This window comes from Delphinapterus leucas, chromosome 6 (assembly GCF_059928025.1).
Source record: "Delphinapterus leucas isolate spDelLeu-1000000601 "Yukka" chromosome 6, BTC_Dleu_Yukka2, whole genome shotgun sequence".
Taxonomy (NCBI): Eukaryota; Metazoa; Chordata; class Mammalia; order Artiodactyla; family Monodontidae; genus Delphinapterus; species Delphinapterus leucas.
In genome coordinates this window covers 55,544,176-55,569,477 of record NC_143134.1, presented here as the reverse complement: position 1 = coordinate 55,569,477, position 25,302 = coordinate 55,544,176, and the positions used below count along the sequence as shown (strand labels likewise).

The window sequence follows — 25,302 nt, the reverse complement described above, 5'->3', positions numbered from 1 at the left end:
GAGCAACATTAAATGACTTGTTCAAGGTCACATGGCTAGTGGCAGAGTTGGGCCCAAAGGCTCAGTGTTTTGATTTTCATTACAAGTCTTTTCCCACTGCTTCTCCATCCTTGGTGAACATATATGAAAGCCTTGTGTGTAGATACATGCACAATTGGTTGCATTTTTAAACATTCTTAATCACTTTGGGATTTCAGGTTATCTGTTTTATTATTTCCCTTTTCTCCTTAAGCCCTGTTAATTGCATACCCCACTGCAGTGATAGTAGATCATCAGATACCACATAGGAAATGCAAAATCTAAAATCAGGACAGATTAAGCCACAGAGATTTTTAAAAAGTATATTGTTCTAGGAAAGCTCAACATTATGCTCCTGATGTCAAATATTAACAGCAACTTGGAAATATATTTCTTTGTATGAACCTTGCATTTCACCTTCAGCATTTCAAAGTAGGAGAAAACTGATAAGCTATTCATGGATGTTTTTGACACCTGGCTAGTATTTATTCTTTGGGGAGTACATTATTAGCGAGAGATGGAGGAACAATGTTTCTTAAATCTCTTTTCGGCTCCATATTCTAACCCATACATACATTGTCTACTTGCTTAATCTATGAAACTTTTTTTAGTTTCCTAAAGTGGGTAGTGTGATGAAGCCATATGTTTCATAATTATGAACTCACAAGTCTTTTTGTTTTTTATGGATTGTGTGTTTGTGCTCATGAAAAAAAAAAAAATCCCTCCAGATTGTGAGCATGGATTTCATCAGAGCATGGATTTCATCTGTTTTTGTTTCTTGCTTGGTTTCTAGCACATAGAAGAGTGAATGGTATACTGTAGGAACTCAGAAATTTTGTCAAGCAAATAAATGAATAGATTAAATCTTATCAATTTGGTAACTTTTTAATTTTTATTAATGTTAATGGTGTTTTGAAATCACATTGCTGTGGGATGTATAGTATTATAAAATTATGTTGTCAGGCATAACCCAAATGCCATTTCCTCCCATAAGTATTGCACTTTATACCTTTCTTTTAGCAGTTTTCACTTTCTATTCTCTAGTCCAGAAACAGAGCTGATTGTCCCTGTTAGACTATATGCTTCTTAAGGATAGATAATGCCTGGTTCATCTTTATATCTTATCTAGTACTAACTTGTGTATAATCAATATGAAAAATATTAAAATTGTGATACTTAATCGATGCATGCTAATTGTAAATCCACTCTATAACTTAGTGTAAATGAATCGATTAATTTAATGATTGAGCATCTCTTTGAGGGCCTAGTGTGTACAGTTATTTGGGATACAGCCTTAAACAGAAATCCATGGTTCATTCCCTCATTGGCTTATAGTCTGTCAGGGGATGGAGATATTAAATAAATAATGACAATAAAGTCATTATCCTGTGCAAGCACATAATGGGGATCTGACCAAGGCTAGGTATCAGGGAAGGCCCTCAGGAAGTCATTTTAAAGGGAGAACTGAAAGATGATAGAAATTAGGGAGAAAGGGGAGAGTATTATAGGTAGATGGAACAGCAGGTGAGAAGAAAGCCCAGATGGCTTGATTAGAGATCTGAAAGAAGTTTAGTGTAGTTCAGTGGAGAGTGGAGAAAAGCAAGAAATGAGACTGCAAAGAGGCCAAATTATGAAGGGTTTGTGAATTGGGCTAAGTACTTTATCTTAAGCATAAGTTTTTTCAAGCTGATTAATGACATGATCAAATTTTTATATCTGAAAGGTCATTCTGGCATGTTAGTGTCTTTGGACTTGGAGTTATTGGGATGTATTGTAATCTAAATAGATCCGAAACATATGTAAAGTCTTCCTCCTCTGAGTGGGAAGAACTTAAGAGGAGGGACTTGACAAATTACGTTACCCCTCTCTGCCTCAGTTTCTGTATCTGCATAATGGGATAATAATATTTTTATTTCATAGGGTTGTGGTGAGGATTGATTGAGTTTAAAGGCATAAAGTGCAGTAACTTGCACACTCTGAGTGCTAACAAGTTGACAAGTAAATGTTAACTGTTATCATCATCTTCCTGGGATGTCTGTATGTCTTTGTTTTACATAGGACCTTACCTGTCGAGTTTTTCCAAAAATGCATGCATACTCCTGGAAAAATGGATCCTAACGTCTATAATTCTAAAAAGGTTCTCAGATGATTCTGATGTTCACCGAAGACTGGTCCTGGAGATGTAGATGCTATTCTGGTGTGCAAGTAGAGGCCGTCTTAGTCCTGGGCATCAGGCTTGTGGGCTCCAGGTGTTGAGTCATTCTCCCCAGTGTACAAAGAACTGTTTGGCATGGGTTTAGGTGGGTCATGGTGGAATAGAAGAGTCATGAAAAAAAAGATACACTCAATGGTATCATAGTTTATGATATGTCATGAACTCTAAGTTGATGTTTGACACTTACTTGCTTGGTACTCTGTTTAACTCAGTTACTGGCTTATGCATTCCATGGCTTACTTGCAGGTCAGAAGTTTCGTGTATCCAAATAATGGCACCGTTTCTATGGTATCTGTATTGTGAACCATCCCAGTTACAAGAATATGCTAAACTCCGACTAGCTCTGCTCAAAGTCTTACTTCACCCTCGGGTTCTTTGTGACAAAGAACAACCATCAATATTGGAACAACAGATGCTACAACTGTGTTGCGACATGGTTCCATGTTTGCAGGTAAGGCCTTTCCTCCTCCTTCACTAATATAGCACCAGCATTAGTAAGTGGTGATTGTTATTTTTGTACCTAAAATAGAGCCCATGTGATCTGGCAAACAGCTCTAGAAATGTTTGCAGGGTTTTGGAGATGATGAAGGAAACAAATCTAGATTTCACTTTAATATATACAATGTTAACTAAATTCACAGAAATATAAATCAACATAGTCCACTTTAGGAACAGTAGGAATGAAATCTATAAGAAAGACTTCTCAGGGAAAATAATTTTGCGTTAAGTTTTTCCTTGTGCTGGAGACTGAGAGGGTTTTAAGGAAAAAAAATGTCCTTTTTGTGTAAGTTTGGAAAAAAGGCATCTCTCTGGGCAGATGCAGCCCTAGGGACGCAGGGCTTGACCAGCTGAGTGCTGGCTAGATTCCAGTTTTCACAAGTCCCCTTACAGTATATGTGGTGACCCTGATGGATCCTGCTCTTGGGAAGACCACAGTCCAGTAAGAGAGCTAAAACAAGTATATATATTTGTATAATTCAGAGTAGATGGTTGAAGTATTTTATCCATACAGAGGTATGGATAAAATGCTTAGGGAATTCAGGGGAGAGGTAGATTTGAGCTAATGTCTCTATAACTACAGATTTAAAAAAAATTCCAGTTGCCAGCTTGTTGTGATTTGGGTGTAGTGATTCATTTATCCCATCCCACCATCTAGGTTTGTTGTTTGCCTAGAATCTGAACACCATGCTGCTTAGCTGATGGAGGGAATCTGTGATTATTTTTCAAGGTGATCACTTGAGGTCACAGATGACCTGTTTTAAGTTTGTGTTAGCAAGGAGTCACTAGAGTGACTCTTTTATGGCTCATAAATAGGCTTTCCTATAATCAAGGCAGAGAAAAGTTAATTCAAGTGAATTCTCCTGTGGCTTTTCCAAAGCTTTTGTTTTGTGTGGGCAACAAAGCAATGTATAGGCGGATGTCTTGAACTAGTGTACAGTTTTTCCATACAATGCTTGCATTACTCTGTTCTGTGCTCTTTGGTAGCTGTTTGCCTTCATCGTCATCAACCTATATTGACAAGCCTAAATACTTCTGTAAGTGTGCTCTGTGCAATGTTTCTGGAAATCTGTGGCTTGTTAATATAGTCAAGATAGGTGAGGAAAAAAGAGATCCGTCATTTGGAACTAATGGGACTAGTGACATAAATACATTTAATAACTTAACAAATCAGCTTTATTGGAATGAAGAATTTGAGAGTTGGGAGGGGTCTTAGTGGCAATGTCATCCATTTTCCCACGGGTTATAGGCACTTCTTATCCTCTCCGAGAGACAACCATCCCACGACTAATTAAATATTTTAGTGATAGGAAGCATGCTATTTTGCAAGGCAACCATTTATTATTTTTTTTTTTAGCAAGTACTTCTAATTGACCTGCATTTTCCTAAGATTACCCATTAGTCCCCCTTCTTCTCAGAACAAAGCAAAATACGCTTTTTAAAAAGCCCATCTGCATCCTATCTTGTGTTGTTTCTCTCATCCTTTCTTTTCTTCCCTTTCATCCTTTACTCCCTCCCTCCCTCCTTTCTTTTCTTCATCAGTTTCTTTACTTCTCCACATGAAATGGTTTTGACTTTTCACTGTTATTTGCAAGGAATTCTCTAGTTTATTGGTTTGAGAGTGTGTCACTATGAAATGTTCTTCTTAGAGCTGAATACGGTAGTATAGATGTGGTCTGATCCATACTGAGCATTTCAATACCATCATGTTAATTAAAAATTTTTTTCCTGAGAAGTAGCTGTCAACCCTATTGATCCATAGGTCAATGAGATGATGGTCAGTGAAACTTCTGTTTCTTTTTCTTCTCACTCCAATTGTTCTTCCATTTTGTATTTATGGAATTGTCTTTTTTTGGACTTAACCTGCTTTGAACTTCACTGTTGACTTTGGTTCCAGTAGTTCTTTTTAATTGTGACTTTTGTCATCTCACATATTATTCATTGCACATGTTCTATTTCTACATAAAGAGAAACCATTACTTACAAAGTATTCTTGTTAAGAATTTTGGTAATGTTAAAGATTAGAGAGCCTTTAATGCTAAGTTGCTGAGGTTGTCTTTCAAAAAATTTTTTTATTATGGAAAATTTCAAGTATGTACAAAAAAATGCACTCAAGGAAATATATTGTCAAATAAACATGGGGCTTTACTTTGTTTTAAATTCCTTTCTTGGTGGCCTTTTGCCTTTGTCATTGTATATTTGCAAAAGAATGAAATAATTTAGCTACTGAACTGTTCACATTTATTTTTTTATAACTTAAGTATTCTCTGCTGTCTCCTCCCCTTGATCTTTTAATAGTTCTTTTTCTTCTTGTTTTTTCAGAATTAACTTCTCTCTCTGTGTATAACTTATAGTCATTTTGGGTTATTATGGTGGTAACGACTGGTGAAAGGTACAGCTGGTTAACTGTAGGCTTTCCTCTTGATGAATTTAACAGACACAAGGCTCCTGATTGAAGCAGATGGTTCATTGTTTGTAATCTCTGGGAAATGCCAGTGTGTCTGTGAGCAGGACCATATCCTTAATACTAACTCCAGAATTTTGATCAGAACAGCTGGGTTTGAATTGAATTGGGATTTTCAAGAGCACCCAAGTCCTTCCTATCTAATACATTAGCCAGCTGAGAAGACACTACCATTTGAATGTCGTCTTTCACTGCATCTGCCAAGTGTGGAAATGATGCTCTCAGTTAAGGTTGTCTGAGCAAATTTCATTCAGATGAAGGGCTTAGCAGTGCATTAGAATAACATGCCAACCCTTTCCTTCCAGGTAGCTATGTTGAAATTATAGAAAGGAGAGTCCATTTGGAGAACTCAGAACCAACTTTAATTAATTTCCATCAACATGTTGGTACTGTCATGTAATTTGTCTTTAAAAATCTGCACTCAGAGTAGTTAGAAAAATAAATGAAAAGTATTTGTGCCAGCCAGCAGTAACAAAAACAGTAGCAAATTGTGTTTTGGTTAGTGACAAAAGGAGAAAGCAGAGTTGTATGGTTTAACTCTCTCTGAGTTACATAAATTTCTTCATCCCTTTTAAGTCTTTATAGGTTTAGAGGAAAAAAATTTTATTGGTAAAGCTTCTTATATAAGCTAAAATTATCCTTTGGTTTGTGTATTATTTTAATATCACAAGATTGTTTCTCAAACAGATGAGAGATTTGATACAGACAACAGAAGTGATGCTGTTTATCGAAGAAGTATATTTAAGCCTTTTGCGTCATCCTGTTTTCTGGAAAATTCAGCTTATCCAGATGACCCTTCAGCTGCTGTGTGTCTGTGAAGTCAGCTTAAACATAACTGGGGAATGCTCATCTTTAATTCACCTTTTAGAGCACAGTGTTGAACTTCTGAAGGAGGTAAGGATAGTAAGAAGTTTTAATGTCAGTTATCACTTAAGTAAGTCTTTTAGTAGCAGGGTGGGTGTGCTCTCTTTCTTGCATATTAAAGGTGTTTTGATCTAATACTATTACTAGTACAATACTAGTAATGCATCAATAGTACTACTATCATTCATTATAAAAATGAGTCATTAAATAGTCTTTGGAGCATCAGTTAAGGGTCTACCACTGTGGTATTTTTTTCATTTATTCATGTAGAAGACAAGTATTGAACACTTATATGCCACACCCTATAGAAGAATTCAGTTGACCCTTGAACAACTTAGGAATTAGGGGTGCCAATCCTCCACTCAGTGGAAAATACACGTATAACTTTACAGTTGGCTCTCCCTATCTGGAGTTCTGCATCCGTTGATTCAACCAACCGCTGATTGTGTAGTACTGTAGTACATATCTGTCGACAAAAATCCATGTACAAGTGGACCTGTGCAGTTCAAACCCATGTGTTATTCAAGGGCCACTTGTACTTAGATGAAAAGGCCATTCTGTGACCTCAAGGAGCTTACAAACATGCAAATAAATAATAGTAGTACAATAAGGTAAATTGCTTGTATGGGGGTATATTTAAAGTACAATGGGAGCACAATTTAAGGGAGGTAGGGCATGAGTTCAGATTTGAGGAAGTCTGAGTAGGAGTTTGCTTGGTACAGACCAGAGGCTGGGAAGGCATTCCAGCTGCTGGAGCAGCATGTGCCCCGGCATAGAAACATGAGCGAGTAGGCAGGCATGGCTTGTTCAGAAAAAAAGTGTTGAGTGTTGCCAAAGGATTAAGGTGTAAGAGATAGGGCTGGGCCTATCATGAAGGGTCTTCCATACCACACAAATGAGCTTACATCTTATCTTCTAGGCAGTGGCATGCTATGGAAGACCTTTCAGCAAAGAGGTACCCTCATATTTTTGTGTGTGGAAGATCATTCTGGCGGGAGAGTGGAGGAGGGTTTAGAGCAGAGCGACACTAATAGGGCAGGAAGTGAGGAGGGATGTCTTAGATTGCTACGGCTGCCTTAACAAAATATCACAGACTGAGTGGCTTAAACAACAGAAATTTATTTCTCACAATTCTGAAGACTAGGAAGTCCAAGATGAGGGTGCTGGCCAATTTGATTCCTAGTAAGGGCTCTCGCTCTTCCTGGCTTGAAAAAGGCTGCTCTCTCACTGCGTCATCACAAAGCAGAGAAGAGAGCAAGGATGAGGTCTCTATTGTTTCTTCTTATAAGAACACTAATCCTTTTGTTTTAAGGCCCCACCCTTATGATCTCATTTAACTAATTACTTCCTTACCCCAAGTACAGTCAATTGGCACTTAGGGCTTCAACGTATGTATTTTGGTAGGGGGGGGATCTCAGTCCATGGCAGGGGCTAATTAGGGAAATTAGAGCAGGAAAAGAGAAATATAGGACATTAAGTCATTAGGGCTTTGTGGTTGATTACATGGTCAAGGAGAAGGTCCTCGGTAGAGTCTCAGCTTTCTATTTTGGGCAACTGGATGGTGCCGTTCACTTGAGAAATGGTAGCCGATGCTGAAGGGAAGATGATAAATTTAGTTTTAGATATGCTTGGTTTGAGGTATGCATGGGTCATAGATGGATATATGGTTTTAGAATTCAGGATAGAAGCCTAGGCTAAAGGTATAGACTTGTAAATAGATTTCTATTTTGGGGTGGAAGTTTTAACCGTGGACTTCATGACAAGGCTTGGGATACAATTCCAGGGGCTGTAAATATTTGGAGTGTACTGATAAAGAGAAGCCTGAGAAAGTACAGCTAGAAGGATTGTATAACAAGCAGAAGAGACAGATGACCATTCCTCCTTTTGAGATACTCTGTCCCATGTCATCTGTCTCAGACATGAAAATCAAGGGAAGGAATATCTCAAAAAGGGGAATGGTCAACAGTGTCCTGGGGAGAGGATTTAAGTACGGGATAGAAAGTCCCCTTAGGATCCAGCAAGTAGAAATTTATTGTTCATGTCAAAGGAAGCAGTTTCAGCAGATGTTGGTGATAGGAACCAGATTGGAATAAGGGAGTGAATGGTAACTGAGGAAACAGAGAAAGTGAGTGTAGATTTTGGTAGGAGGTGGGAGCCGAGGAAGGCTCAAGTAATCTTTTGTCAGTTTTGTGACTAGCATGGTTTCATGGATGCTGGGACTTTATATATAATATTATATAATGATATATTTGTGTTATATTAATACTGTATATATTATCTAGTATAATAGTAATATATATAGTAATATTAAAAATATAATATACATATTATCTATTAGATATAATAGTAATATATAGTAACATGTAATATATGGTAATATATATGTTATAAATTATATAATTAATATAATAAAATAATAATGTCATTCCTATTCAGATGCTTATTTATATCAATTATATATAGTTATACCTATTAGATATAGCTCTAATAGATAATATATTGATATATATTATTATACTAATAATACAAAAATATATAGAAAATATGGATATATAATATTTATAGATAAATAATATATAGAAAATATTAGTTAAATTACTTGGAGTTGCCTGTCTTAACCATAAATGTAATGTACTTAACAGGTAAATCCCATAATGTTCCTTTGTGTTTGTGTAGATTTATGTGAGTAGTAGACAGTTTTTTACGGCAAACACTTTGCTATAGCAGTTAGGTGAAACAGACGAGATCTGTGACGTTTATATTCCAGTCAAATTGTTCAGACTAGAGTGCATAAAAATCACTAGGCAGATTTAATTAAAAATGCAGGACTTCCCTGGTGGTGCAGTGGTTTAGAATCCTTCTGCCAATGCAGGAAACACTGGTTTGAGTCCTGGTCCGGGAAGATCCCACATGCCGCGGAGTAATTAAGCCCATGCACCATAACTACTGAGGCCCGCGTGGCTAGAGCCCGTGCTCTGCAACAAGAGAAACCACTGCAATGAGAAGTCTGCTCACTGCAACGAAGAGTAGGCCCTGCTTGCTGCAACTAGAAAGTCCGTGCGCAGCAATGAAGACCCAACAAAACCTAAATAAATAAATAAAATTGATTCTAAAAAAAAAAAGCAAATGCCTAGGGCCTACCCCTAGAAGTATTGAATTAGCAGGGCTGTGTGGGGCCCAAGCATCTGCATTTTAAACTAGTACCCTCAAATAATTTTCATAATTTTTTTTTTTTTTTTTTTGCATGTACGGCAAACATCCTTGTAAGCATCAAACAGAGCAAGAAACAGAACTTTTCTGGCCACCCCAGAAGTTTTCCAGGAGCCCGGTCCTAATCACAACCTCCTTTCTCCCCTGACTATCCTGACTTCTATAGTAGTGGCTTCTTTACGTTTCTGTATAGTTTTACTGCCTATGTGTGTATCTGTTCATATCATAATACAGTTTTGGTGTGCGCATGTGTGATCTATCTTTTAGGTATCTTTTACACTAAAGATGGTCTCCTTCCATTCCTTTCCCTACCTCTTTTCTTACTGGCAGTTTGTTTACATATGGAAAAACCTGGCTTATGTGAGCTATGGAGTTTTGTACATCTTGAAATCTGCTGATTGAACCTTGTGGCTCACTTGGACATGTTTCCCAGTTAATAGGTAGTTGGCTATAGAGGCTTGATCAGATTCAGGTTTTTGTTCTGTTTTGTTTTTCATTTCTAAGACTACAGGGAATGGTGTGTTCTTTCATCAAGAAGCACATAATATATGTTGCTCTTCTTTTTATGATGTTGGTTGCCATTGATGCTCAGCGCGTAGCTCCATTAATTCATTAGGCGTTAAAGAAATGATGTTCTAATTCTATCTATTCTTCTTCATTTATTAGCTGGAATACTTCTATTAAGAAAGTATTTGGTTCTATCTACTATTTGGTTATCCAGTGGTAGAGTTTATTTAGAAAAGTTAGGATAAATGCTTGACTCTTTCCCTTTACTTACTAATTTCTAAAAGTATTGTGAACTTATAGATTTAAACATATTTGATGCAATTCAATTTCTTACAGATAATATCCGCATTAAAATTCAAATTGTCCTGTTTTTGGCCAGTAGGAATCTTTTAAGTTGGCTCTTGAGTCCAACTTTAAAAATATTATTTATTTTTATTTATTTTTATTTTTGGCTGTGTTGGGTCTTTGTCGCTGTGTGAAGGCTTTCTCTAGTTGTGGTGAGCGGGGGCTGCTCTTCGTTGCGGTGTGAGGCCTTCTCATTGCGGTGGCTTCTCTTGCTGGGGAGCACGGGCTCTAGGCGCGTGGACTTCAATAGCTGTGGTGCGCCGGCTCTAGAGCTCAGGCTCAGTAGTTGTGGCGCATGAGCTTAGTTCCTCTGCAGCATGTGAGATCTTCCTGGACCAGGGATTGAACCCGTGCCCCCTGCATTGGCAGGCGGATTCTTAACCACTGCACCACCAGGGAAGTCCCAAAAATATTATTGATTTTAATGTAGAATTACAGAATACTTTTATTTTGAGCAATGAAATGGTATCTGTGGGAGAAGTTCATATTTATATTGTGTCTTCCTTCTGCCCAATATTTTAACAATTTTAGAAGTAAGTAAAAAATATGTAGAACTGTTAAAATACTTGTGTTATGAAATTTCCTGTCCCCCAACTCTGTCCCAGAGTTTCTGAGGTGTAAAAAAAAGCCTAGGAAAATTAATTTGCAAACATATATCCTTTAGGTCTATATACCCTTTAATTTGAAACAAAATGAAGTAGAATAAATCAATCTTATTTAGAGGCTATACCTGTATTCCTATATCACTGAGTTTATCAGCTAGATATTCAATTCAAATATTACAGTAACTTTTCTTTTCCCTTTTGTTCTTTTTCTACTTTTATATTGGATTTATTTCATTGTACACTGAAAATGGATGTATTTCTTAGGCTACTTTAGTTTCAGTGTATTTGGTCTTAGTTGAACTATTTTTAGCCTTATTTAAAGGATAACTTAAGGTGCTTTCCATTTCAAGCAAAATATATGTACTATTTTTTCTATAAATTTATTTATTTATTTACTTTTTATTTTTTGGCTACATTAGGTCTTTGTTGCTGCATGTGGGCTTTCTCTAGTTGCAGTGAGTGGGGGCTACACTTCGTTGCAGTGCACGGGCTTCTCATTGCAGTGGGTTCTCTTGTTGCAGAGCATGGGCTCTAGGCGTGCGGGCTTCAGTAGTCGTGGCACGCGGGCTCAGTAGTTGTGGCGCACAGGCTTAGTTGCTCCACAGCATGTGGGATCTTCCCGGACCAGGGATGGAACCCGTGTCCCTTGCACTGGCAGGTGGATTCTTAACCACTGTGCCACCAGGGAAGTCCCGAAAAATATGTACTCTTAACAGAAAATGATACTGATTGTAAGGAGACTAGGTAGCTCTCAAAGTGAAGAGAGCTATACATCCCAGCTTTAGTAAGGCTGGGGACCCCTGTTCCCTAACACATTGCTATCAGATGATTCAATCACACCCACCTTCCTTCACTGTGTATCTCAGTTTACGTTGTCGGATTCCTAGGAAAAATGATCTGATTGGCCCAGCTTGGATCAGTCAACTCTGAGCAGAGGACAGTGTAGGTAGAAAAGCCATGACATACGATTGTGTGAGCTGGGCTGCCATCTTTGTTGTGTCTGCTTCACATACCTCTGATGTACCTCTGATGTAGTGTGGACTCCAAGGGCTTGCTGTCATTAAGACTCCTGTGACATCTGTGGTCCAGTATAAAGGCATTTCTTTACTTCTTCAGATAGACTCTAAGTTAGCCTTGGTTCCCCCAGAAATAGACCTTAAGTTTCCCTAAAGGCAAAAGCAGAACCTGGGTTTCCACAAATGCAAAGGCTTATGCAATAGGAGTTCATTTGCAGGTGTGATCTCAGGAAGCAGGTGGGAGAGAGACACGAAGAGTGAAATATGAGAGAGACAATGCATGTATTATCAAGTTGGCCACTGCTATAAGCAATCAGTTGCTCGATATCACAGAATATGCTGAGAAGTATTATGGAATATGTCTCAGAACCTGCCAGAAGGATCCAGAATAAAGGGGGAAGCATTTGTCCCTGGGCTTCTGTTGCCAATTTGTCAAGCCTATGGGGCTTTAACTTCCCTGTACTTCTGGATCTCTCAGTGGCCTGGGACAGGAAGCAAGAGTCACTACAGCAATAGCTGTAGTATTTGAAGTAGCACACGAGATGTCCAACACAGGCTTTTATTAAAAGAGCTCATTAAATGATACCATTCTCAGGTGTTCATTAAAAATCAGTCAATCACACAAAAAACTTGTAACCTCTCAGAATTGTAAGCAATTTAAGATCATCTAGTTTAATCATTTACCATTACTTTTCCTTATTTTTGGTGTCTTGATCCTTAGTTCTTTTCCTTTCACCCTCTGTTCTGGACAGGCCAGTCTCACTCTTCCTGGAGGATGTCATTTTCATTTATGCCTTCATACCTTTAAGTTGCATTCCTTTAAAATGCTTCTAGTGCATTTCAGAACCCTGAGAAGCTACTTTGTGGCCCTTCCAGTGATAGCCTGTGTGAAAAAGGCTTTCCAATGATAGCATTAGTACAAGTAATACTTTGATTTGTCTCTGATCCTCTTGGTAGCTAGTAAATTTGAAATGTAAATGACCTTGCTCGGTTTTGCTTATTTGGTTGGTTTTTTTTTTTTTTTAAATGAGCGTGCAGAATTTAAATGCAATTGAGCAAAATGGGAAAGAATGGTGTGATGGTGTATACTGGAAATATATTGGTTTCAAAATGCATTTGTTGTCCTCAAATAGATAACTGTTGCTTCATTATTCTCAACTATATTTCAAAACAGTGAACACATATAGGCCCCAAGACACAAATTGGAATATTTTCCATTAAAAAAATCCATACATTTTCTTCTTTTTCTAGTTGTTAAAAGTCCATAAACGAGCACATTAGAAGATTTTGCAGTTTAATTTCACTTTCAGATGGTATAACTAAGATGTAGATATGCATTTATTAATTTGTCCCAGAGTTGATAGCATTTCCAAAATTGTAACTTCTGTGTGTCAGACTAAGTTATTTTCTCTCTAGTGTTTAACACGAGCCTACCTCACATTTTCTTTTTTTAATTTTTGGTTTTTTTTTTAATTTTTATTTTTTGCCTGTCCTCATGATTCATAGGTATTTCTGCTCTGCAGGCACTTCTGTAAATTTCAGAATGAAATAATTTTAGCAAAGTGTGCTGGGCCTTTCTTCTTTAGTTCTGTAATACGTTATAATTTTCTTTATTTAGAAACTTCAAGTACTATCTTAAGCCATTGCATTTTATTTATAAGAACTTAATGTACATATCCTTTTTTTCTTTTTCATTTCATTTTACTTGGTAAAATTAATGACTTTAAGTTTCTATCGTTATTACTTTGCTATATTTAAATATACTTAATAAATTACTGTAATTTAAAAATAATCTCTGCTTCTCTGGTACTGTTTCTTTTATTATAATAACAAGATTTATTAAAATTTGTTAAGTATAATTTATTATGTAAGTTGTATAGATGAATCATGTCTGTATTAGGTAAGCAGACAATTGAGCTACTTTCCAGAAATGAAATATTCTTAAGTATTTCAGGTAGTGTTCAGTGGTTTGCAAAGATTGACTGTTTTGAAGACTACAGGTTTTTCCTCTGAATTAATTTGGTTTATAGTTTATTGCTTTTTGGCCAGATATAACATTTTGAATTTGTATGTGACTGCTGTGGCCTTCAACAGTTCTTCCTTTAATACAGCAGGCTTACTGTAAATAATTTTGTACGATAGGTTTATAATATTTCATGTTAAATTTACTCTTCCTGGATACATGTTATAAAGCCTTGGCTCTGGAAACTTCTTCAACTCTTTACTTTTTTTTAGGATTTTCCTGTTGAACCAGTCATAATTGGAATAGCTTTACTACTACTACAGACTCCGGCAAGTCAGCAGAAGCCAATCTTAAGTCTAGGTAAATAAAAATACACTCACAAGAGTAAAACGTAAGTAAAACACAAGTATTGGCAGGAGTCACTTGAACTACATTTCTTGCTGTGCTGTAGAAAAAAAGTCCTGTATACTTTGAGTGTCCATTCTGGAATTTTTCTGTTTAGTCATTATCAAATAGAACTTTATTTTTCTTATCCAAAAGGGTGTTTTGTGCAAGGTTCCATATACCATAATTTACCGAGTATCTCAGCTGTTCGTTAGGAGATTATGATCTAAATCATATAGCAGTGACATTGGTAAATATTTTGAAGGGCATGCCAGCTTATTCACACTTGTATAGCAAACAGAATCAATAGCATAAAACCCTTGAAGGAAAATAAGTGTTTAGCATTTGCATTTGTTTTTAAAACTCTATATACATGTACTATTCAAAACTGGTGCCACATTGAACGAGACTTAATGTATGATTATTCTATTAACCTGCCTAGAACAAATGAAAGATAACATTCTTCTGACTATCCAGTATTGACTTAAAGAAAAGTGAGGAATAGGGCTAAAGGGAGGCAAAAGAAGTTCTGTTTACGAATAATGTGGTAAAGAATCAAGGTGCCAGGTCTGGCAGATTAGCAAACAAGTCACACTTTTCAAATGCGGCTTTTACATTAATGTTGCCTTGCTTTAGTTGGGCCACCATAATCCATGTAGTAATGTAGGATCTTGTCTAAATTATGATGTATATGTTATGATGCCATGATATATTGATACACTGCCACTTTCATTTTTAAAAGGTGCTTGAGGTAGATACCGATTGTGTAGCTCATTCTTCTGGGCATTTTAATTCATCATGATTTTGAGGGTGAATTGCTCTTTCATTTACAGTCTGTCTTGGAAATGGCTTTAGCACATGGAGGGGACCCTTGGCTGTTTTAAGGCTTTGATTCCTGCCCTGCTTTTGCTTATTGGCCCTATGCTTTTTGTACCCTCCTCCCTAGGCCCTTTCTGAACTGCTTTTGCCTTTTTTTCCCTTACAGCAGTACGCTTGACATCCTCCTATAGGTATAATTTTCCAGTCCAGTAACTTCTGACAGCCATAGTTTTGTTATTATTATTATTATTTTTTGCGGTACGTGGGCCTCACTGTGGTGGCTTCTCCTGTTGTGGAGCACAGGCTCCGGACGCGCAGGCTCAGCGACCATGGCTCACGGGCCCAGCCGCTCCGTGGCATGTGGGATCCTCCCGGACCGGGGCACGAACCTGTGTCCCCTGCATTGGCAGGCGGACTCGCAACCACTGCGCCACCAGGGAAGCCCATAGTTCACCATTTTTAAGTGTACAATAACGTGCTTTTTAAAGTAAATTTAGAGTTGTGCAATCAGCACCACAGTCTAGTTTTAGAACATTTGCATCAACCCCCCTCCTCCAAATTTCTTGTGCCCATTTACAGTTAATCCTCATTCCCACCCTCAGCCCCCCAAAACACTAATGTGCTTTCTGTATCTAAATATGTCTCTTCTGGATATTTCATTTAAATGGATTTTGGTTTTTGACCAAAAAAAAAAAAAAAAATCAAAGCCACAGAGAAACCACATTCCTAATTCTGAAGCTATAGTCCTTTATTGTGGCTCATGTATGATAGGCTGATACAGGATCAAACACTCCAATACTTTTATTATTTGTTGGATAGAAGACTTTTTCTTTTGTGAACCAGTGTCTCTGATTTGAAGTTACTTTAGATAGATTGAATAAACCATATTGAAAACTATTGAGCCAGTATGTCATGTTGAAAAGTAATGAAAAACTATTGTTTAGTAGATTGGGAAAGAGTGTTCAAAGAAATACAATAACCAAGAGAATATTTGTTATTTCAAATTTAAAAAATGCACAGCACTGATACAATGTTATGCTTCTTAATTATTAACACTGGCCTTGATTGTAAATAGCAATTTATAAAAATGCCTGGAAGATCCATAGTAAAGAATATAGAAATGTTTGTATTATATGAATTTAATGTTTTGTTAAAGATAATGGATTTTCATAATAACTGACAATTATGGATTAAGACTAACATTTAGGCAAAAAATGTAAAGTAGTTGTGTCAGAGCAGCAGGGGTTTGTATTTCATGCCATGTTCAGGTTTGACTTCCAAGAGATTTAAAATATAATATTGGACTTCCCTGGTGGTCCAGTGGTTAAGACTTCATGCTTCTACTGCAGGGAGTGCAGTTTCCACCCCTGGTCAGGGAACTAAGATCCCGTATGCTGCATGGCACCGGCAAAAAATAAAAATCAAAATTTTTTAAATTTTTAAAAATTTTTAAAAGTTTTTGAATTTAATTTTTTTTTGAATTTGAATTTTTTTAGTGTAGTGGGGAAGTTAGTTGATTACTTTAATAATCTTGCTCTGCAGCCTACAAATAACATCTTTCAGTAAATCAGCGTTCATTCAATAACTGAAAAGAAAGTATATTTATTCTTTAATTCATTCTGTTTGTAGTCTAGGGGAGACTATGCATGTAAGTAAGTGATTGTACATGTGTGTATGTTTCTGATGTGTAAGTTGAGTTTCCATGTTAAAAACAATACTATAAAAATGCGTTGGATTGTTATGCTGGTTATGGACTTTGAGACTTTGCTGATTTGCTTCTTAGCAGTCACAGCTGAAGGACAGCCCTGCTTCACCTTGTTTACTTCTGCATCTCTTGATACAATTCTCAGCTGGGTTTGTAAGAGAAGCACACATGTTGATCTTGTTATCCATAGATCAGGAGCTCTGCGGTCTCTTGGTTCTGTGGAGGGCAGAGGATCTGACAGGACATAAAGGCAAAAGTTGAATTTTAAAGGAATTCACATGGACCTAAAAAAGAGTTGATTTTACTTTTTGACATATGATATGCATTATCTCTAAAAGTATCATCAAGTTTTCAATTATATACATTAACAGCTTATTTTAGCTAAGAGTTAATTGTTTCATTCTTTTTATTTCTAAAAGGATAAGGTTTATCATCTTAGTTATGTGTCTGACCCAGTTGTAAAGGGGCAAGAAAACCTTTTGCATATTACTCTTAAACAAAATAGCATTTTATTTGACTGTAGTATTAATTTTTTTTTTTTTTTTGCGGTACGCAGGCCTCTCACTGTTGTGGCCTCTCCCTTTGTGGAGCACAGGCTCCAGACGCGCAGGCTCAGCCGCCATGGCTCACGGGCCCAAACGCTCCGCGGCATGTGGGATCCTCCCGGACCGGGGCACGAACCGGTGTCCCCTGCATTGGCAGGCGGACTCTCAACCACTGTGCCACCAGGGAAGCCCTGACTGTAGTATTAATGTTAAAAACTGTAAATTGTTGTTTTTATAACTAGCTCTGAAGCTTCTCTCTTCTGCTGAGGGTCAGAAAATCCCAAAGTCCTCCTTGCTGCTAGTGATGCCAGTTCTGCAGATATTACCTTCTACTGCCTTGAAAGACTGTATATCCCCGGACGAAGAAGGACCATCGAGGCAGCAGTTGGCTCTAAACCTTTTAGAAATGGTACAGCAGGAGTGCTACAGAGACGACCACCAAAAGGTAATGAGTTCGTCCTTGTTTCTCTTACATAAAGGTTAATTGGTAATGTGGGGTTTAAGTCACTGCCGATAATCTCACCTCCTAATGATGTATCTGTCTGGGTTTAAATTCTGTCATTGAACTTTACCGTTCTGTCAGGCACTGGTGTAGATGTTAGTATATTCTTCTGGACTGTGAGGGGGCGGTAGTCCGGCTGTGAAATAAGTTTTGGAAATGCTGTGTAATCTTTGTTGCTTGTTGAGTTGCCAGTGTACATTAGTAGTTAAAGGTCCTGAGGAGTCCTGCAGAAAAGGGGCTAGTTCTATTTAACCTAGTGCTTCTCCAACATTTCTGAGCATGGAGCCCTTTTTTGTCATCACTGTCAGTTAGTGCGGCGTATTGCTATACCTGCCACAATCCATGGTGGGGAATCTCAATTGCCTGGAAGTTCTGGGATCTGTAAGAACCAAGAGGCTTTTGATGCCTCCTGTATGTGGCCCTACTCTGCTGTCACACTCCATTCCTATCCCTGCCTGAGGGCTTCTTACCTCACTCTGCTTTGTCAGTCTCACTGTTCCTGTTAGAATAATGAAGAAGTATTGTCAGTGTCTGGTTAGTGGCTGGGTTCTAGGCCTATATTCGTCAGACTTTTTCTTTTTTTGGTACTTGAGTTTTGCCTTCGGTAAAATGTAGTATTATTCCCAGCTATGACTTTTATGGGGATTGAATGAGGATTAAAGAAGATAAAACTGGTGAAGCATCTTAAGTCGCCAGAGAGAGAGGCATTACATAAATGCAAGCTAGTGCCTTAGTTGTTCTGTCTGCAAAAGCAGAGATTCCTCTAATAATGTATGATTAAATGTTCTGGCAGCAAAAATCCAGCCATTGTTAGGGATTGCTGGTCCTGTTCCTTGTTTGATCATACAGCAGAAAGTAGCCTACAGGCAAATTGAATGTATGCTACAGTTTCCTCAATCCTAATTGTTTGACTAAAACTTTAAAACTTGAAATAGGTAATTGATTTGCATTAAGAGAAGGAAGTTCTTGCATCTGCTCTGACAGGACTACGCACTGTGGCCAAAAATTTCTAATAGCCTTTTACCTTCCCTCTTGGTTTGCCCATAGAGAACAATACTTGGATTCTGAATGGGGGTAGGGACAGGGCACTATGTCTGAGAGTTCTGTTCCTTTAAATCATGAGTGATACGTACTGAGGATCACCCTAAATCGAATGTGTAAGCACTCAGCTTACTATTTGTTCAGGTGTGAGTGAATCTTATTCATGAGCACTAATAGCTGGATTTTTCTCTTTAGCAGCTGGTGAAGAGGGAGGAGGAAGGAATGCTATTAGGGTATAAATGCCTCCTGATGCTAGTGTGCTGCTTTCTTGAGCCTTTGAGTGGATGTATGATCACCCTTTAAAATAATTTAAGCCACAGTTTACTGTTGGCTTTTCTTCTGCAACCGTCCAGACTCTAGATTCCAAACATACCTGTAAATTTAACTTGCCCCAAACCCTCCGAGTCTCTTCCTGAATCTTTGCTTTTACACAGGATGATCTTTTATCTCCTTTGCCTGATCTACTCATTCTTCAAGACCCAGCCAAGTGTTCTCAGCCTCCCTGAGTCAGAATTCATTACTCTCTTTCCTTTGCATCCAAGTACTTTTAGCATTACTCAGTTGTGTTGTGTCTTAATTGAGGGGGTACGTATTTGTACATTCGACTATGCTGTGAGCTCACTGAGGGAAGGAATCTTGGCCCTTTTCACACTTTGCCTTTATTTTCTAAGCATGTTAATATTTAAATTGCAACAATTGTTGAACTTTTGGTATTTCTCCCACCCTAGGTGTTTCTGCATTGTCTTTTTCAGCTGATTATAGATGGGAAAACTAAAAATACTTTACCAGTTGTTAAACTGAATACTCTATTTTCCACATACTTAAAGAAATAGGTAACACCCTAGCTTATTTGTCTTTGCATCCTCCACACTTGACCTGTTGTTGGCCGCGTAGTAGACGTTCAAGAAATTTCTGTTCAGTGAGGAATGTGTGCTTCTGATACGAATACAAAAGATCATTTTACTGTCTTGATTTATTGCAGAAAGACTTTGTTTTAAAATCACAGATTTTTGTTGTTTATATTTTTATTATTTATTTTTAAATTGGTGACTCCGACTTAAGAGTGTTTGGTTTAGAAATAAAGCGTTTCTTCAGAAGTACAGTTTTTCTGATAAATGAAACCAAGGGTAAATATACTGTACCATGTAGTTCTCTATTACCTATCCATTTCTGAAATGTTGATAACCATGAAATAAAACAATTTTTACTTGTCCCAATTTCTAAGAATTAAAAAAGATATCAAGCCAGCCATTCATCTCTTTAAAATAAAAGATTAACATAATCTAATAAGCTTTTATTTATGGTGTATGAAAAACAGGATCCCTTTGTAGCTGTTAAATGTGATATTTAAAACCACCTATTTGTGTTCTCCTAGGTGAAAAAATCAAACACTGGTTGTAAACTCTAAAGTCCTTAAAATCTTGCTGCCCCCTACCCCAAAGAATGTTGCGGGGAGGTTGGAGAAAGCACCAGTGTATGAGTCAGGGTCTAGTTAGGAGAGAGAAACCACACTGATAATTTGAACAAAGAAAAACTTAATACGAAAAATCGTTAACTAGTAAAAGGTGTTTAATTATTGAAAGCTGTAAATGAGGCTCTAAGGAATATCTCAATAACCAATGTAGGGAGCAGTTACTACTTCTAGGGCTGAGGGAGAGTACGCAAGTATGGAACTAAATGGATCTCCCCGCTCAAGGCTGATATCACAGCTTGTTGGAAAGATTGTAGTTATGGCCTGCTAGCTGGTGAAGTGTGCTGGGAGTGCCATAGGCCAGAGCTGGGACACAGGAAGCCAACTGCTGGGGTCTCTTGCGTGCTCCTGGGAGCTATGGTTGGGTGAAATAAAGTGGGAAAGAGACTTAAAAGCTAAATTCCTGCAATTATATAGTAGGGCAAGGTTCAGCTCTGGAGAAATGTTTTAGTCAACAGAAAGATTTAGAGACAGTGTGACTGAGCTAGGATTTGTCATACATTTATTCATTGGTACTTTTTGATAATGTACTTTATTCAAACTTAAATAAAGTACTGTGAACTTTATTACCTTGGAATAAAGCAGTGCCTAGTAGGTTTCATTCACAGTTGCTTTGAAGTAGTATATAGTAAGCAGAAAGCATTTTGAATATTTGTCTCTTAAAAAAAATCAAAATTTGTAATAGATTGTTGTCCTATTTATAGCTAAAGTTAACATTTATTGAGCACATGCTCTGTGTAAGAAGTTATATGGGTCAGCTCATTTCTCACAGTAGCTTTGAAATAGTTTTGTTTTGCCATTTCCAGCTGTGTGGCCTTGGACTAATGGTTGAAGCTCTCCGGCCCTTGGCCAGATGGGCAACAAAGCCCCTGCTTCGTGGTGCTGTTTATTAAGCATGTCTTACGTTCAGGCTCCATTTTAAGTGCTTTGCCATATATTAAGTCATTTGATTTTATCTCACACCCTTTGAGGTAGCTAATATTATTGGTCTAATTTTATCCAAGAGTTAACTGAGGCGTAGAGAAGATAGGTAACTTGCCAAGGGTCATGCAGTGGGAGGCTGGTTATTTTTTTAATTTTTTTTCTGTACGCGGGCCTCTCACTGCTGTGGCCTCTCCCGTTGTGGAGCACAGGCTCCGGATGCGCAGGCCCAGTGGCCATAGCTCACGGGCCCAGCTGCTCCGCGGCACTTGGGATCTTCCCAGACCGGGGCACGAACCCGCGTCCCCCGCATCGGCAGGCGGACTCTCAACCACTGCGCCACCAGGGAAGCCCTGGTTATTTTTAAAAATAGATTTATTGAGATAAAATTCTCATACATACACTTTACTCATTTAAAGTACACAACTCAATGGCTTTTAGTATATTTGCAGAGTTGTGTACACAACAACACAATCAATTTTAGAACCCTTTTATTACTCCAAAAAGAAACTACTCCCAAATAATATTCCATTGTATGGAGATACCACGTTTTAGTTTTTCATTCATCTGTTGAACATTTGGGTTATTTTAATTTTTTGGCTATTGTGAATAATGCTGTTATGAACACTCCTATACAAGTTTTTGTGTGGATGTAGGTTTTCATTTTTCTTGGGTAGATACCTAGGAGTGGAATTGCTAGGCCATATGGTAACTCCATGTTTGATCATTTGAGGAGCTGCCAGACTTTTCCAAAGCAACTGCACCGTTTTACATTACCGCTAGCAGTGTATGAAGGTGCCAGTTTCTCTACATCCTTGCCAACAGTTGTTATTGCCTGTCTTTTTTATTATAACCATGCTAGTGGGTGTGAAGTGCTATTTTGTTGTGGTTTTGATTTGCATTTCCTTGATGATAATCTTATAATACTCATTTTACAAGTGAAGAAATTGAAATTAGGGAGGTTAATTAACTTCCCCTCATTAAACAGGTAGTGGGTGGTAGGATTGAGATTCAGATTTTGTCTGTTCGACAAATAGAGTTTAGATTTGCCTATACTCTATTGCCTCCACTTTGTTTTTTTGAGTTTTTTTTTAGCTGAACAGTGATTTATCATCTTTGTGCTGAACTTGGGAGTTAATAACAGCATTTTGGATTTACAGGGAAACAGTAAATCAATAGTAAGTTGAAGTAAACTGGTTTCGTAAAAGCTTTTGGTTGGAAGTTAAAAGGAATTAGATCTTGTGCTTCTATCATTGTCTTTTTTTTAACTTTTTATTTTATATTGGAGTATAGTCGATTAACAATGTTGTGATAGTTTCAGGTGTACAGCAAAGTGATTCAGTTATACATAAACATATATCTATTATTTTTCAAATTCTTTTCCCATTTAGGTTATTACATAATACTGAGCAGAGTTTCTTGTGCTATACAAGTAGGTCCTTGTTGGTTATCCATTTTAAATATAGCAGGTGTACGTGTCAATCCCAAACTCCCTAACTATCCCTTCCCTTCACCTTTCCCTGCTAGTAACCATAAATTCGTTCTCTAAGTCTGTGAGCCTGTTTCTGTTTTGTATAAGTTCATTTGTATCATTTCTTTTTAGATTCCACACGTAAGCAATATCATACGATATTTCTCTTTCTCTGCCTGAATTACTTCACTCAGTTTGACAATCTCTAGGTCTGTCCATGTTGCTGCAAATGGCATTATTTCATTCTTTATAATGGCTGAGTAATATTCCACTGTATATATGTGTCACATCTTAATCCATTTCTCTGTTGATGGACATTTAGGTTGCATCCATGTCTTGGCTACTGTAAGCAGTGGTGCAGCGAACATTGGGTTGCATGGATCCCTTCGGACCATGTTTTTCTCTGGATATGTGCCCAGGAGTGGGATTGAAGTGTCATATGGTAGCGCTATTTTTAGTTTTTTTTTTTTTTTTTTTTTGTGGTACACGGGCCTCTCACTGTTGTGGCCTCTCCCTTTGTGGAGCACAGACTCCGGACGCACAGGCTCAGTGGCCATGGCTCACGGGCCCAGCCGCTCCGCAGCACGTGGGATCTTCCCGGACCGGGGCATGAACCCGTGTACCCTGCATCGGCAGGTGGACTCTCAACCACTGTGCCACCAGGGAAGCCCTATTTTTAGTTTTTTAAGGAACCTCCATACTGCTCTCCATAGTGGCTGCACCAGTTTACCTTCCCACCAACAGTGTAGGGGAGGGTCCCCTTCTCTCCACAACCTCTCCAATGAAATACCGCCTCACGCCAGTCAAAATGGTTATCATTGTCTTCTTAATAACATGGATACCGGGGATGGTGTTCATTGTCTTCTGGTGATAATTAACCACTACCAAGCCTCTCAACTCTTGACTAGATTCTTCATAGAGGTGTAGAGTTGAAGGACTCTCTTTAAGGCTTTATCTTTTCTAGTCTTCTGCTTCTGGTCTGGTGAGTGATAAATTCCTTCTAGCAAAAACTGGTCCTACTTTTAAGTGTCTCTAGGTTTGTTTCCACACTCCCTCTCCACATCAAATCCTGGCCCCATTTTTGTTAAGCCTGTTTTAGTCAACATTATAGATAACTGTTGTTCTTTTAAGTTAATGAAAATCTGTATTGTTCACCTGCATTCACGATTTCTTTGTCAGCCCTCTTTAGACAAAGAAGTACTAGCAGATGTCTTATCGTTAATATTTAGTGTACCTGAAAATTTTTATTAGTTTTTTTAAACATATTTATTGGAGTATAATTGCTTTACAATGATGTGTTAGTTTCTGCTTTATAATAAAGTGAATCAGTTATACATATGTCCCCATACCTCTTCCCTCTTGCATCTCCCTCCCTCCCTATCCCACCCCTCTAGGTGGTCACAAAGCACCGAGCTGATATCCCTGTGCTATGCGGCTGCTTCCCACTAGCTATTTTAAGTTTAGTAGTGTATATATGTCCATGCCACTCTCTCACTTTGTCCCAGCTTACACTTCCCCCTCCCTGTGTCCTCAAGTCCATTTTCTATGTCTGCATCTTTATTCCTGTCCTGCTCCTAGGTTCATCAGAACCTTTTTTTGTTTTTTAGATTCCATATATATGTGTTACCATATGGTATTTGTTTTTCTCTTTCTGACTTACTTCACCCTGTATGACAGACTCTAGGTCCATCCACCTCACTACAAATACCTCAGTTTCGTTCCTTTTTATGGCTGAGTAATATTCCATTGTATATATGTGTCACATCTTCTTTATCCATTCATCTGTTGATGGACACTTAGCTTGTTTCCATATCCTGGCTATTGTAGATAGAGCTGCAATGAACATTTTGGTACATGACTCTTTTTGAATTTTGGTTTTCTCAGGGTGTATGCCCAGTAGTGGGATTGCTGGGTCGTATGGTAGTTCTATTTCTAGTTTTTTAAGGAATGTCCATACTGTTCCATAGTGGCTGTATCAATTTACATTCCCACCAACAGTGCAAGAGGGTTCCCTTTTCTCCACATCCGCTCCAGCATTTATTGTTTGTAGATTTTTTGATGATGGCCATTCTGACCGGTGTGAGATGATATCTCATTGTAGTTTTGATTTGCATTTCTCTAATGATTAATGATATTGAGCATTCTTTCATGTGTCTGTTGGCAGTCTGTATATCTTTGGAGAAATGTCTATTTAGGTCTTCAGCCCAATTTTGGATTGGGTTGTTTGTTTTTTGATTTGAGCTGCATGAGCTGCTTGTAAATTTTGGAGATTAATCCTTTGTCAGTTGCTTCATTTGCAAATATTTTCTCCCATTCTGAGGGTTGTCTTTTTTTTTTTTTTTTTTTGCGGTACGTGGGCCTCTCACTGTTGTGGCCTCTCCTGTTGTGGAGCACAGGCTCCAGACGGGCAGGCTCAGCTGCCATGGCTCACGGGACTAGCCGCTCCGCGGCATGTGGGATCTTCCCGGACCAGGGCACGAACCCGCATCCCCTGCATCGGCAGGCAGACTCTCAACCACTGCACCACCAGGGAAGGCCCCTGAGGGTTGTCTTTTCATATTAGTTTTTTAAAAAGTAAAGGTTTGCAACTATTTCACGTCTGAAGATGATTTGCAACCATTTAATATTCAGTTAAATGTTATTTTTCTGTGTTTTCTTCTCTCTTTTTTTTAATTGAGATATAATTCACCTGACATGAGCCTCTCTTTTATTTTTAAACACCTACTTTCTCCTCTAAA

General features: G+C 38.0%; 1 protein-coding gene across 11 annotated transcripts in view; it reads left to right on the top strand.

Annotated features, from left to right (window-relative positions):
• FOCAD (focadhesin) overlaps positions 1–25,302 on the top strand; it is a 322,109-nt gene that overhangs the window by 80,821 nt on the left and 215,986 nt on the right. For all 11 annotated transcript variants that reach the window (XM_022573810.3, XM_089913173.1, XM_089913172.1 and 8 more), the window contains 4 exons: positions 2,480–2,684; positions 5,883–6,089; positions 13,978–14,065; positions 17,401–17,603. In XM_022573810.3, the coding sequence (XP_022429518.2) occupies positions 2,480–2,684; positions 5,883–6,089; positions 13,978–14,065; positions 17,401–17,603 (703 nt within the window). The remainder of the gene's footprint in view (positions 1–2,479; positions 2,685–5,882; positions 6,090–13,977; positions 14,066–17,400; positions 17,604–25,302) is intronic.